Source organism: Coloeus monedula, assembly GCF_965178545.1.
Source record: "Coloeus monedula genome assembly, chromosome: 31".
Taxonomy (NCBI): Eukaryota; Metazoa; Chordata; class Aves; order Passeriformes; family Corvidae; genus Coloeus; species Coloeus monedula.
In genome coordinates, this window is record NC_138811.1 from 914,518 (window position 1) to 928,343 (window position 13,826).

At 50.9% G+C, this 13,826-nt stretch overlaps 1 protein-coding gene across 1 annotated transcript in view; it reads right to left on the minus strand.

Moving 5' to 3' along the window:
• AKAP8 (A-kinase anchoring protein 8) overlaps positions 1 to 12,651 on the minus strand; it is a 43,474-nt gene extending 30,823 nt beyond the window's left edge. Inside the window, exons 1-4 of the mRNA XM_082299408.1 lie at positions 12,559 to 12,651; positions 9,620 to 9,658; positions 6,082 to 6,114; positions 3,465 to 3,738 (exon numbers count right to left, since the gene is read on the minus strand). Of these exons, the coding sequence (XP_082155534.1) occupies positions 3,465 to 3,738; positions 6,082 to 6,114; positions 9,620 to 9,658; positions 12,559 to 12,577 (365 nt within the window). The 5' untranslated portion in view covers positions 12,578 to 12,651. The remainder of the gene's footprint in view (positions 1 to 3,464; positions 3,739 to 6,081; positions 6,115 to 9,619; positions 9,659 to 12,558) is intronic.
• Positions 12,652 to 13,826: the final 1,175 nt, after the last annotated feature.

Consider the following 13,826-nt stretch of genomic DNA (forward strand, 5'->3'; position numbering starts at 1 on the left):
GATCCTGAGGGATTGGATCCGGAAAAGCTCGGGAGAAATGGGATTAGATCCGGGAAAGATTGGGAGAAATGGGATTGGATCCTGAGGGGTTGGATCGGGAAAGATTGGGAGAAATGGGATTGGATCCGGGAAAGATTGGGAAAAACGGGATTGGATCCTGAGGGGTTGGATCCCAAAAAGCTCGGGAGAAATGGGATTGGATCGGGAAAGATTGGAAGAAATGGCGTTGGATCCTGAGAGGTTGGATCCGGGAAAGATTGGGAGAAATGGGGGTGGATCCTGAGGGGTTTGGATCCCAAAAAGCTTGGGAGAAATGGGATTGAATCCCATGGGGTTGGATCCGGAAAAAACTCAGGAGGAATGGGATTGGATCCTGAGGGGTTGGATCCCAAAAAGCTCGGGAGAAATGGGATTGGATCCTGTGGGGTTGGATCTGGAAAACATTGGGAAAAACGGGATTGAATCCTGTGGGAAAAATGGGATTGAATCCTGCGGGATTCCCAGAAAAGGCTGGAAATTCCTGGGAAAAGATGGGAATTCAGGGAAAAGGGTGGGAATTTCCACGATAAGGATGGGAATTTAGGGATTCGGAAAATTTGGATCAAAAAAAATCTCGGGAGAAATGGGATTGAATCCCACGGGGTTGGATCTGGAAAAGCTTGGGAAAGATGGGATTGAATCCCACGGGGTTGGATCTGGAAAAGCTTGGGAAAGATGGGATTGAAGGGGTTTAAATGGGGAGATTGCAGCATTTTTTGGATCCCAAAAAACCTCTAAAAAAAGGGGATTAAAGGGGTTTTAAATCCGGAGTATTCAGCATTTCTTGGATCCCAAAAAACCTCCGGAAAAACGGGATTTAAGGGGTTTTAAATCGCAGGAAAATCACCAGAATTTGGGGCCAGAACAGCCTAAAACTGAGCCCAAGCTCCGGAATTCCAGGAATTCCGCGGATTTGGGGACCCAATTCCCACCTCTCCTGCTGGTCCTGCCGCTCCCTCATCGCTGCTTGACCTTGGCCATTCCTAAACCCCTCTGCCATTCCCAAAAATGGGAATTTCCCCAGAAAAACCCCAAAATTCGGGATGAAACCACTGGAATCCCTGGGAAAATCACCAGAATTTTGGGCCAGAATATCCAAAAACCGACCCCAACCTCCGGAATTCCGGGAATCCCGTGGATTTGGGGAGCCAATTCCCACCTCTCCTGCTGGTCCTGCTGCTCCCTCATCGCTGCTTGACCTTGGCCATTCCTAAACCCCTCTGCCATTCCCAAAAACCCCCAAAAATGGGAATTTCCCCAGAAAAACCCCAAAATTCGGGATGAAACCACTGGAATCCCCGGGAAAATCACCAGAATTTGGGGCCCAAACCGACCCCAACCTCCAGAATTCCGGGAATCCCGTGGATTTGGGGACCCAATTCCCACCTCTCCTGCTGGTCCTGCCGCTCCCCCACTGCTGTGCCCTCCTTGGCCATTCCTAAACCTCTCTGCCATTCCCAAAATCCCCCCAAAAACCAGGAATTTTCCCAGAAAAACCCCAAAATTCGGGATGAAACCACTGGAATCCCTGGGAAAATCACCAGAATTTTGGGCCAGAATATCCAAAAACCGACCCCAACCTCTGGAATTCCAGGAATTCCGTGGATTTGGGGACCCAATTCCCACCTCTCCTGCTGGTCCTGCTGCTCCCTCATCGCTGCTTGACCTTGGCCATTCCTAAACCCCTCTGCCACTCCCAAAAATGGGAATTTCCCCAGAAAAACCCCAAAATTCGGGATGAAACCACTGGAATCCCTGGGAAAATCACCGGAACTTGGGGCCCAAACCGACCCCAACCTCCAGAATTCCGGGAATTCCGTGGATTTGGGGACCCACCTCTCCTGCTGGTCCTGCCGCTCGCCCGCGGCCGTGCCCTCCTTGGCCATTCCTAAACCTCTCTCCCATTCCCAAAAAATGGGAATTTCCCCAGAAAAACCCCAAAATTCGGGATGAAACCACTGGAATCCCTGGGAAAATCACTGGAATTTGGGGCCCAAACTGACCCCAACCTCCAGAATTCCAGGAATTCCGTGGATTTGGGGACCCAATTCCCACCTCTCCTGCTGGTCCTGCTGCTCCCTCATCGCTGCTTGACCTTGGCCATTCCTAAACCCCTCTGCCACTCCCAAAATCCCCCCAAAAATGGGAATTTCCCCAGAAAAACCCCAAAATTCGGGATGAAACCACTGGAATCCCTGGGAAAATCACCAGAATTTTGGGCCAGAATATCCAAAAACCGACCCCAATCTCCGGAATTCCAGGAATTCCGTGGATTTGGGGACCCAATTCCCACCTCTCCTGCTGCTCCCCCACTGCTGTGCCCTCCTTGGCCATTCCTAAACCTCTCTGCCATTCCCAAAAACCCCCAGAAATGGGAATTTCCCCAGAAAAACCCCAAAATTCGGGATGAAACCACTGGAATCCCCGGGAAAATCACCAGAATTTGGGGCCCAAACCGACCCCAACCTCCAGAATTCCGGGAATCCCGTGGATTTGGGGACCCAATTCCCACCTCTCCTGCTGGTCCTGCTGCTCCCCCACTGCTGTGCCCTCCTTGGCCATTCCTAAACCTCTCTGCCATTCCCAAAAACCCCCAGAAATGGGAATTTCCCCAGAAAAACCCCAAAATTCGGGATGAAACCACTGGAATCCCTGGGAAAATCACCGGAATTTGGGGCCCAAACCGACCCCAACCTCCAGAATTCCGGGAATCCCGTGGATTTGGGGAGCCAATTCCCACCTCTCCTGCTGGTCCTGCTGCTCCCCCACTGCTGTGCCCTCCTTGGCCATTCCTAAACCCCTCTGCCATTCCCAAAAACCCCCAGAAATGGGAATTTTCCCAGAAAAACCCCAAAATTCGGGATGAAACCACTGGAATCCCCGGGAAAATCACCGGAATTTGGGGCCCAAACCGACCCCAACCTCCGGAATTCCGGGAATCCCGTGGATTTGGGGAGCCAATTCCCACCTCTCCTGCTGGTCCTGCTGCTCCCCCACTGCTGTGCCCTCCTTGGCCATTCCTAAACCTCTCTGCCATTCCCAAAATCCCCCCAAAAACCAGGAATTTTCCCAGAAAAACCCCAAAATTCGGGATGAAACCACTGGAATCCCTGGGAAAATCACCAGAATTTTGGGCCAGAATATCCAAAAACCAACCCCAACCTCCAGAATTCCAGGAATCCCACGGATTTGGGGACCCAATTCCCACCTCTCCTGCTGGTCCTGCTGCTCCCTCATCGCTGCTTGACCTTGGCCATTCCTAAACCCCTCTGCCATTCCCAAAAATGGGAATTTCCCCAGAAAAACCCCAAAATTCGGGATGAAACCACTGGAATCCCCGGGAAAATCACCGGAATTTGGGGCCCAAACCGACCCCAACCTCCAGAATTCCGGGAATCCCGTGGATTTGGGGAGCCAATTCCCACCTCTCCTGCTGCTCCTGCCGCTCGCCCGCGGCCGTGCCCTCCTTGGCCAGGAGGTCGAGGCGCTGGTTGATTTTGGCGATGATGGAGTCGCCGTTGGCCGCGGCGCTTTCCGCGCCGAAGGCGGCGCCGGAGCCCTCGGAGGAGGCCAGGCCCAGGTCCGGAGCCTTGGCAGTGGCCCAGGAGCCGCTGGAAGTGGCCCCTCCGTAGCCGTAGGAGGCTCCCGGCGGCGTCGGCGCCGAGCCCTGCGGGGTGTAGTACTCGTAGCCTTCGTAGCCTGCGGGCAGTGAGGGGTTAATTGGCTCGTTAGGGCTTAATGAAGGGGGGTCTGGGGGTATTTAGGGGTTAATTGTGTTCTTAGAGGGGCGGGATCCCAGCTGGAAAAGCCTCGGGATCATTCCAAAGGGAATTGCAGGGGTTGGAACAATCCTAGACCTCGTAAGCTGGGTGAATTGATTGATTAATGGATTAATTAGGGGTTAATGAAGGGGGGTCTTGGGGTATTAAGGGGTTAATTGTGTTCTTAGAGGGGCGGGATCCCAGCTGGGAAAGCCTCGGGATCATTCCAAAGGGAATTTGGGGGTTGGAGAAGAATCTTGTGGAAATTAATGGATTAATCAGTCATTAATTAAGAGATTAGTGAATTAATTAGGGGTTAATGAAGGGGTTTCTTGGGGTATTAAGGGGTTAATTGTGTTCTTAGAGGGGCGGGATCCCAGCTGGAAAAGCCTCGGGATCATTCCAAAGGGAATTTGGGGGTTGGAACAATCCTAGACCTCGTAAGCTGGGTGAATTGATTGATTAATGGATTAATTAGGGGTTAATGAAGGGGGGTCTGGGGGTATTTAAGGGGTTAATTGTGTTCTTAGAGGGGCGGGATCCCAGCTGGAAAAGCCCCGGGATCATTCCAAAGGGAATTTGGGGGTTGGAACAATCCTAGACCTCGTAAGCTGGGTGAATTGATTGATTGATGGATTAATTAGGGGTTAATGAAAGGGGGTCTGGGGGTATTTAAGGGGTTAATTGTGCTCTTAGAGGGGTGGGATCCCAGCTGGAAAAGCCTCGGGATCATTCCAAAGGGAATTTGGGGGTTGGAGAAGAATCTTGTGGAAATTAACAGATTAATCAGTCATTAATTAAGAGATTAATGGATTAATTAGGGGTTAATGACGGGGGGTCTGGGGGTATTTAGGAGTTAATTGTGTTCTTAGAGGGGTGGGATCCCAGCTGGAAAAGCCTCGGGATCATTCCAAAGGGAATTGCAGGGGTTGGAGAAGAATCTTATGGAAATTAATGGATTAATCAGTCATTAATTAAGAGATTAGTGAATTAATTAAGGGTTAATGAAGGGGTTTCTTGGGGTATTTAAAGGGTTAATTGTGTTCTTAGAGGGGCGGGATCCCAGCTGGAAAAGCCTCGGGATCATTCCAAAGGGAATTGCAGGGGTTGGAACAATCCTAGACCTCGTAAGCTGGGTGAATTGATTGATTAATGGATTAATTAGGGGTTAATGAAAGGGTTAATTCTGTTATGAAAAGGGTGGGATGGGGCTGGATCCCAGCTGGAAACACCAAGGAAAAAGTCGGAAATTAAAGGGGAAAAGAAGGAAAAATGGGGGGAAGAAGGGAGAAAAAAGGAGGAAAAAGAGGGAAAAAAGGGAGGAAAAAGGGGAGAAAAAGGGAGGAAAAAGGAAAAAAAGGGGGGAAAAAGAGGGAAAAAAAGGAAGAAAAAGAGGGAAAAAAAGGAAGAAAAAGACGGGAAAAAAAGGAAGAAAAAGAGGGAAAAAAAGGAAGAAAAAGATGGAAAAAAAGGAGGAAAAGGAGGGAAAAAAGGCAGGGAAAAAGAGGGAAAAAGGCAGGGAAAATAAGGAAAAAGGGAGGGAAAAGAGGAAAAAGGCAGGGAAAAGAAGGAAAAAGGGAGGGAAAAGAGGAAAAAGGCAGGGAAAAGGGAAAAAAGGGAGGAAAAAGTGGGAAAAAAGGCAGGGAAAGAGGGAAAAAGCAGGAAAAAGAGGGAAAAAGGCAGGGAAAAGGGGAAAAAAGGCAGGGAAAAGGCAGGGAAAAGGGGAAAAAGGCAGGAAAAGAGGGGAAAAGGGAGGGAAAAGAAGGAAAAAGAGAGGGGAAAAAAGAGGGAAAAGGAAAAAGGGAGGGGAAAAGAGGGAAAAAGGCAGAAAAAAGGAGGAAAAGACAGGAAAAGAGGGAGAAAGGGAGGAAAAAGGGGAGAAAAAAGGAGGAAAAAGTAAAAAAGGGGGGAAAACGAGGGAAAAAGGGAGGGAAAAGAGGGGAAAAGGCAAGGAAAAGAGGGGAAAAGGCAAGGAAAAGAGGGAAAAATGCAGGGAAAGGGTGGGAAAAAGCAAGCAAAAGGGAAAAAAGGGAGGAAAAAGAGGGGAAAAAAGGGAGGGAAAGAGTGGGAAAAGGTAAGGAAAGTGGGAAAAGGCAGGGAAAGAGGGGAAAAGGCAGGGAAAAGGCAGGAGGGAGAAGTTTGGGAAGAAGCCCGAGGAGAAGGCGCAGATCCCGTGATGCCCCCGTGCCCTCCGTGCCCACCCAGTGCCCACCGTGCCCAGCCCGTGCCCACCGTGCCCACCGTGCCCACCCAGTGCCCACCGTGCCCAGCCCGTGCCCACCTTGCCAGCTCGCGGCGCTCGCGGTGTAGGAACCTGCAGGAGAGAGGGAAAGCGGGAATTCTTCAGGAAAAGCCGCTGGAATTGGGGGCTGGACGCTCGTCAGAGGGGGGAATTCCCGGGAAAAGGGAGAGGAAGGGGAAAGGGAGGGGAAAGGAGGGGAAAGGAGGGGAAAGGAGGGAAAAGGAGGGAAAGGGAGGGGAAAGGGAGGGGAAAGGGAGGGGAAAGGAGGGGAAAGGACGGGAAAGGAGGGGAAAGGAGGGAAAAGGGAGGAAAAGGGAGGGAAAAGGAGGGGAAAGGGAGGGGAAAGGGAGGGAAAGGGAGGGGAAAGGAGGGGAAAGGGAGGGGAAAGGAGGGGAAAGGGAGGGGAAAGGAGGGGAAAGGGAGGGGAAAGGGAGGGGAAAGGGAGGGGAAAGGAGGGGAAAGGAGGGAAAGGGAGGGGAAAGGGAGGGAAAGGAGGGAAAGGGAGGGAAAGGAGGGGAAAGGAGGGGAAAGGAGGGGAAAGGAGGGGAAAGGAGGGGAAAGGAGGGAAAAGGAGGGAAAAGGAGGGGAAAGGAGGGAAAAGGAGGGAAAAGGAGGGAAAAGGAGGGGAAAGGGAGGGGAAAGGGAGGGGAAAGGAGGGGAAAGGGAGGGGAAAGGAGGGGAAAGGAGGGGGAAAGGGAGGGGAAAGGGAGGGGAAAGGAGGGGAAAGGGAGGGGAAAGGAAGGGCTGGGAATGGGGGGAGGGGGATTGAGGGGGTTGGAGAAAATTCCCAAGGTTTGGTGGTGGGAAAGGGCTCGGGGAGGGTGGGGAATCCATCAAAAAGGAGGGAAAGAGGGAAAAAGAGGGAGAAAAGGAGGGGAAATGGGAAAGGGGAGAAAGAAGTGGGGGAAAGGGGGGAAAAAAAGAGGAAAAAAGGGAGGAAAAAGGGGGGAAAGAGAGGAAAAAAAGGGGAAAACAGGGAAAATGGGGGAAAAGGGAGGAAAAAAGGGAGGAAAAAAGGGAGGAAAAAAGAGGAAAAAATGAGGAAAAAATGAGGAAAAAATGCGGGAAAAAAGGGGGAAGGGGAGGGAAAATGGGGGGAAAAGGGAAGAAAAATGGGAGGAGAAAAGGGAGGAAAAGGGAGAGAAAAGGGGGGAAGGGAGGAAAAAGGGGAGGAAAAAGGAGGAAAAATGGAGGGGAAGAAGGGGGAATAACGAGGGGGGAAAAGGGGGAGAAAAAAGTGGGGAAAAGGGGGAAAAAGGAAAGAGAAAAGGAGGAAAAAGGGAGGGAAATGAGAGGAGAAAAGAAGGAAAATAGGAGAGGAAGAAGAGGGAAAAAAGGGGGGGAAGGGGGAGAAAAAAGGGGTAAAATGGGAAAGAAAAGGGGGAGAAATGGAAAAAAAGGGAGGAAAAGGGAGGGAAAATGGGAGGAAAAAAGAGAAATGAGGGAAAAGGGGGGAAAAGAGGGAAGGAAAATGGGGGGGAAAAGGGGGAAAGGGAGAAAAAAGGAAGGAAAAAGAAGAGGAAAAGGAGGAAGAAAAGAAGGGGAAAAAGGGGGAAAAAATGGGAAAAAGGGGGGAAAAAGGGGGAAAAAGGGGGGAAAATGAAGGAAAATGAGAGAAACAAGAGAAAGGAAAAGGGAAGGAAAAAGCTCAGGAAAAGTTGAGAAAAAGAGAAAAAAAAGAAAAAATGGAGAAAAAGAGGGAAAAGGGGAGGAATGAGAAAAAAGGAAAGAAGGAAAAAGCTCAGGAAAAGCTGAGGAAAAAGAGAGAAAAAAGAGGGAAAAAAAGGAAAAGAGGAAAAAGGGAGGAACGAGAGAAAGGAAAAAAGGAAAAAGCTCAGGAAAATCCAAGGAAAAGAGAGAAAAAAGAGGAAAAAATGGGAAAAAAGAGAGAAAAGGGGAGGAACAAGAAAAAGGAAAAAAGAAGGAAAAAGCTCAGGAAAAGTTGAGAAAAAGAAAAAAAGAGGAAAAAAATGGAAGAAAAGAGAGAAAAAAAGAGGAAAAAATGGAAAAAAAAGAGGGGAAAGGGGAGGAACAAGAAAAAGGGAAAGGGAAGGAAAAAGCTCAGGAAAAGTTGAGAAAAAGAGACGAAAAAGAGGAAAAAATGGAAAAAAAGAGAGAAAATGAGAGGAACAAGAGAAAGGAGAAGGGAAAGAAAAAGCTCAGAAAAATCCAAGGAAAAGAGACAAAAAAGAGGAAAAAAATGGAATAAAAGAGGAAAAAAGGGAGGAACGAGAGAAAGGGAAAGGGAAGGAAAAAGCTGAGGAAAAGTTGAGGAAAAGAGAGAAAAAAGAGGAAAAAAATGGAAAAAAGAGAGAAAAGGAGAGGAACAAGAGAAAGGGAAAGGGAAGGAAAAAGCTCAGGAAAATCCAGGGAAAAGAGAGAAAAAAGAGGGAAAAAATGAAAAAAAAAGAGAGAAAAGGGGAGGAACGAGAGAAAGGGAAAGGGAAGGAAAAAGCTCAGGAAAAGTTGAGAAAAAGAGAGAAAAAAAAGAAAAAAATGGAAAAAAAGAGGGAAAAAGAGAGGAACAAGAGAAAGGGAAAGGGAAACGAAAAGTTCAGGACAAGTTGAGAAAAAGAGAAAAAAAGAGTAAAAAAATGGAAGAAAAGAGAAAAAGAGAGGAACAAGAGAAAGGGAAAGAAAAAGCTCAGGAAAAGCTGAGAAAAAAGAGAGGAAAAAGAGGAAAAAATGGAAAAAAGAGAAAAGGAGAGGAACAAAAGAGGGAAAGGGAAAGAAAAAGCTCAGGAAAATCCAGGGAAAAGAGAGAAAAAAAGAGGGAAAAAAATGGAAAAAAAGAGAGAAAAGGAGAGGAACAAGAGAAAGGGAAAGGGAAGGAAAAAGCTCAGGAAAATCCAGGGAAAAGAGAGAAAAAAGAGGGAAAAAATGAAAAAAAAAGAGAGAAAAGGGGAGGAACGAGAGAAAGGGAAAGAGAAGGAAAAAGCTCAGGAAAAGTTGAGAAAAAGAGAGAAAAAAAAGAAAAAAATGGAAAAAAGAGGGAAAAAGAGAGGAACAAGAGAAAGGGAAAGGGAAAGTTCAGGAAAAGTTGAGAAAAAGAGAAAAAAAGAGTAAAAAAATGGAAGAAAAGAGAAAAAGAGAGGAACAAGAGAAAGGGAAAGGGAAAGAAAAAGCTCAGGAAAAGCTGAGAAAAAAGAGAGGAAAAAGAGGAAAAAATGGAAAAAAGAGAAAAGGAGAGGAACAAGAGAGGGAAAGGGAAAGAAAAAGCTCAGGAAAATCCAGGGAAAAGAGAGAAAAAAAGAGGGAAAAAAATGGAAAAAAAGAGAGGAACAAGAGAAAGGCAAAGGAAAAGTTGAGAAAAAAAGAGCAAAAAAAGAGGAAAAAAATGGAAAAAAGAGAGAAAAAGGGAGGAACAAGAGAAAGGAAAAAAGAAGGAAAAAGCTCAGGAAAAGTTGAGAAAAAGAGAGAAAAAAAGAGGGAAAAAAGAGGGAAAAGGGGAGGAACAAGACAAAGGGAAAGCGAAGGAAAAAGCTGAGGAAAAGTTGAGGAAAAAGCCGAGGAAAATCCATGGAAAAGCCAAGGAAAAGCCATGGAAAAGCCATGGAAAAGCCAAGGAAAAGCTCACCCTGGGTGCTGGTGGCCCCGGTGCTCCAGGTGCCGTATCCTGTGGGAAAAGGGCGGATCCATGAGCAGGGAAGGGAAAATTCCCTCTTTTCCCGACCCCAAGCCCCACATCCCAGCCCCGATCCAAAGGGGAGCCCGGAAAAGCAGGAATTCCACGTTTCCCATTCCCATCCCGAAGGTGTTCTTGAGGAAAAGTTGGGAATGTTGAGTCCAGAGGTGAAAGCAGGCTGGAATCTTCAGGAAATCCGAGCTGTTTGTCCCAAAATTTCCCGTTTTCCCAGGGATTTTTGTGCCTTTGGGATCAAATTCCTCGGGTTTAAGCCCCTGGCTGTTCCAACTCCTGTTAATCCTGGGATTCTACCCAGGAAAATTGGGATAACAACAACCTTCCGGTGGTAATGAAGGATCCATTCCGAAATTAAACACTCCACAAATAAAACTCTCGGGAATAAATCCTTGGGATAAAATCCAGGAAATCCAACCCCCCCCAAAAAAAAAAAACAGGGAAAAAACCATTGGGAAAGGAGCAAAGAGGGAATTTTGTGGAGCTGAGCGCGGCAATTCCTGGGTTTTATGGAATTTTTTCCACGCAGAAGAGTTTTGCCAACTGGGATAATTCATCCTGGGAATTCAATCCCTTTATCCCAAGGCTGGGGGGCAACTGGAGGCTCCGAAGGCACGGAATTGGGAAGAGCTGGGGGTGGTTTTCCACGTTTTCCTCTCTTCTAACAACTCCAAACACCCCAGAATTGCCAGAATTCACCAAAATCCAGGAACAATCCGGGATAAAATCCCTCCAAAGCTGCTCAGGGCTTTATTCCAGCCCCAGGCCTGGCACGATCCAGGTGGTAATTCCATGAATCCAAGAAAATCTTGGCTGCCAGGATTTCTCCAACCACAAAAACCCACCAGGATTTGCTGAGGTTGATTTGAGCCGGATTTGATTTTCCAGGTTTCGTTTTCCATCTTTTCGCTGCTTTCCCACCTCGGGTTTTTATTCCCCAAAAAAAAAGTGGGAAAAAAAAGTGTTTAAAAGCAGGATGGAGAAAATTCCGGGTCACAAATTCCCTCTAAAACGGGAACAGCTCCTTTTCCGTGGATGCTGAAGGAATTTCCCTGCGGGAAAAGCCGGGATTCCATAAATTCCAGGTGGGAATTGAGTGATAAATCCAGGGAAGGAAGGAAAAATTCTCCTGGCGGGATTTTGGTGTCCTAAAAGCGAAGGAAAATTCAACTTCCAGGGATTTTTGGACCTCCTGAATGTGGATTTAAATTAAAGGAAAAATGGGAAGAGAACGGAGAGCTCCAGATGGGAACAGAATCCAGGATTTTGGGAATATGTCTCCTCTGCCATCCCAAAAAAACTCCGGTGAGGGGCTTTAATCAGGCGGTCAAACCTTGGATTGGGGGAATTCTTCCCAAACCCCAGCTCTGGATCCTTGGATTTGCTACAAAGGATGTGAAATCCCGGTGGAAAAGGAGATTCCGACGGCACCGAGGTTGGGATTTTCCCGATCCCTTTCCCAGGCTGAGGAGATTTTCCGGGGGGTTCTGATCCCAGGGGGATCCCAGGTGGTCCCTGGTGATTCCATGGAAATCTCCTTGGATATGGGGGAGGGGGGAAAATCCTTGGGGGGATCCTGAGGGAATCCAGGGGAAACCTGAGGGGGGATCCAGGGGGGAAACCTGAGGGGATCCAGGGGAATCCTGAAGGAATCCAGGCAGGATCCTGAGGGGGGATCCAGGGGGGAAACCTGAGGGGGGATCCAGGGGGGAAACCTGAGGGGGGATCCAGGGGGGAAACCTGAGGGGGGATCCAGGGGGGAAACCTGAGGGGATCCAGGCAGGATCCTGAGGGGGGATCCAGGGGGGAAACCTGAGGGGGGATCCAGGGGGGAAACCTGAGGGGATCCAGGCAGGATCCTGAGGGGGGATCCAGGGGAATCCTGAGGGAATCCAGGCAGGATTCTGAGGGGGGATCCAGGGGAATCCTGAGGGAATCCAGGCAGGATTCTGAGGGAATCCAGGGGAAACCTGAGAGGATCCAGGGGAATCCTGAAGGAATCCAGGCAGGATCCTGAGGGAATCCAGGGGAATCCTGAGGGAATCCAGGCGGGAAACCTGAGGGGATCCAGGGGAAACCTGAGGGAATCCAGGCAGGATTCTGAGGGGGGATCCAGGGGAATCCTGAGGGAATCCAGGCAGGATTCTGAGGGAATCCAGGGGAAACCTGAGAAGATCCAGGGGAATCCTGAAGGAATCCAGGCAGGATCCTGAGAGAATCCAGGAGAATCCTGAGGGGGGATCCAGGGGAATCCTGAGGGAATCCAGGGGGGAATCCTGAGGGGATCCAGAGGGGAATTCGAGGCGGGAGGGGGATCCTGAGGGGGAATCCTTTGGGAATTTCTAGGGAAGATCCAAAGGGCGATCCAAGGCGATGCGAAGGGGGGGATTCCAGGGGGATCCCCCTGAGGAGAGGACAGGGGTCCCCCTCAGGAGGGGACACGGGGCGTCCTGAGGAGGGCACAGGACCCCCGGGAAGGGGACACGGGACCCCTCCGGCTGCCGCCACCGATGGGACGGGGCAGGACAAGGGAAACTGAGGCACAGGCGGCGGGGGCGGGGCCGCGGCCGCCATTTTGTGTCGTCTCCAGAAATGGGCCCGGCGCCATTTCCGCCCCCCCGCCCTCCTCAGGGCACGACCCCCCCCACCAGTCCCCCGCAGCCAATCAGCGCCGCCCCAGCGTTGAGTGACGTGGCGCTCAGCCAATCGGCGGCGCCACCGCCTCATGGGGGGCGGGCGCTACGCTTCCCGCTGCGGCGGAGGCCCCCCCCCAGCCCCCGCCGGTAACGGAGCCGGTGCTGAGGCAGCAACGGCACGGAGCCACCGCGTCCCCAGGGGAGCGGCAGCACCGCGGGGCCGCCCCGGCCCGCACCTACCGCCGTATCCCGGCTCCATCTCCGCCGCCTCCTCCCGGCGCCGCCGCCGCCGCTTCACCGCCCGCCTCAGCCGCCTGCGCACGCGCGCCAGTGCCCGCCTCCCACGGAGGCCCCGCCCACGAAGCTCCTTATTGGTTGATCTCTCCAGAGGCGCGGGCCGCGCGCCGCTCCCATTGGTCGGGCGGGATCCCGCCCAGGATCTGATTGGCGGAGGCGCTTCCTCCCTGAGGGCATTGCCTGTCAATCACGAGCGTTCTGGCTCCTGATTGGACGGCGCCGCGGGGCGCGCTCCCGCCGGCGGTGAGGGGGAGGAGGGGCCGCCATGGAGCCGCCGGGGCCCCGAGCGGCCCCTCAGGGTGACAATGTCGCCAGCGGCTCAGAGTGAGTGTCCCCAAGCCCTCAGGGTGGCCCCAAGGGCTCAGAGTGGCCCCACGGGCTCACAGTGAGTGTCCCCAAAGCCCCTCACTGTGAGTGTCCCCAAATCCCCTCAGTGTCCCCAACCCCTCACAGTGTCCCCAAAGCCCCTCACTGTGAGTGTCCCCAAATCCCTCACAGTGTCCCCAAGGCCCCTCACAGTGAGTGTCCCCAACCCCTCACAGTGTCCCCAAATCCCCTCTCAGTGTCCCCAAGTCCCCTCACAGTGTCCCCAAATCCCCTCAGTGTCCCCAAATCCCTCACAGTGTCCCCAAATCCCCTCAGTGTCCCCAAATCCCTCACAGTGTCCCCAAATCCCCTCTCAGTGTCCCCAAATCCCCTCAATGCCCCCAAATCCCCTCAATGCCCCCAAATCCCTCACAGTGTCCCCAAATCCCCTCAGTGTCCCCAAATCCCTCACAGTGTCCCCAAATCCCTCACAGTGTCCCCAAATCCCCTCTCAGTGTCCCCAAATCCCTTTTTCCAGCCTTTTCCCCCCATTCTTTTCCACCCTTTTCCTTCCTTCTCCATCTCTTTTCCCACCCCTTTCCCATCCCGTTTTCCCATCCTTTTCCCACCCCTTTCCCATCCTTTTTTCCTTTTCCTTCCATCCCTTTTCCCACCCTTTTTTCCACCCCGTGCCCATCATTTTTCCCATCCCTTTTTCCTCCCTTTTCCATTCCTGGCGGGAATTTTCCCTTTCCTGGTGGAATTTCCCCATTCTGGGAGGAATTGCCCCGTTCCAAACCCAACCTGGAGCATCCCCAAACTCCACAATTCCCGGAAAACCAGATCCAGATCCATCCACAACCATCCCTGGCAGCCAAATCCCGGATTTTTCCCTCATTTTGAGC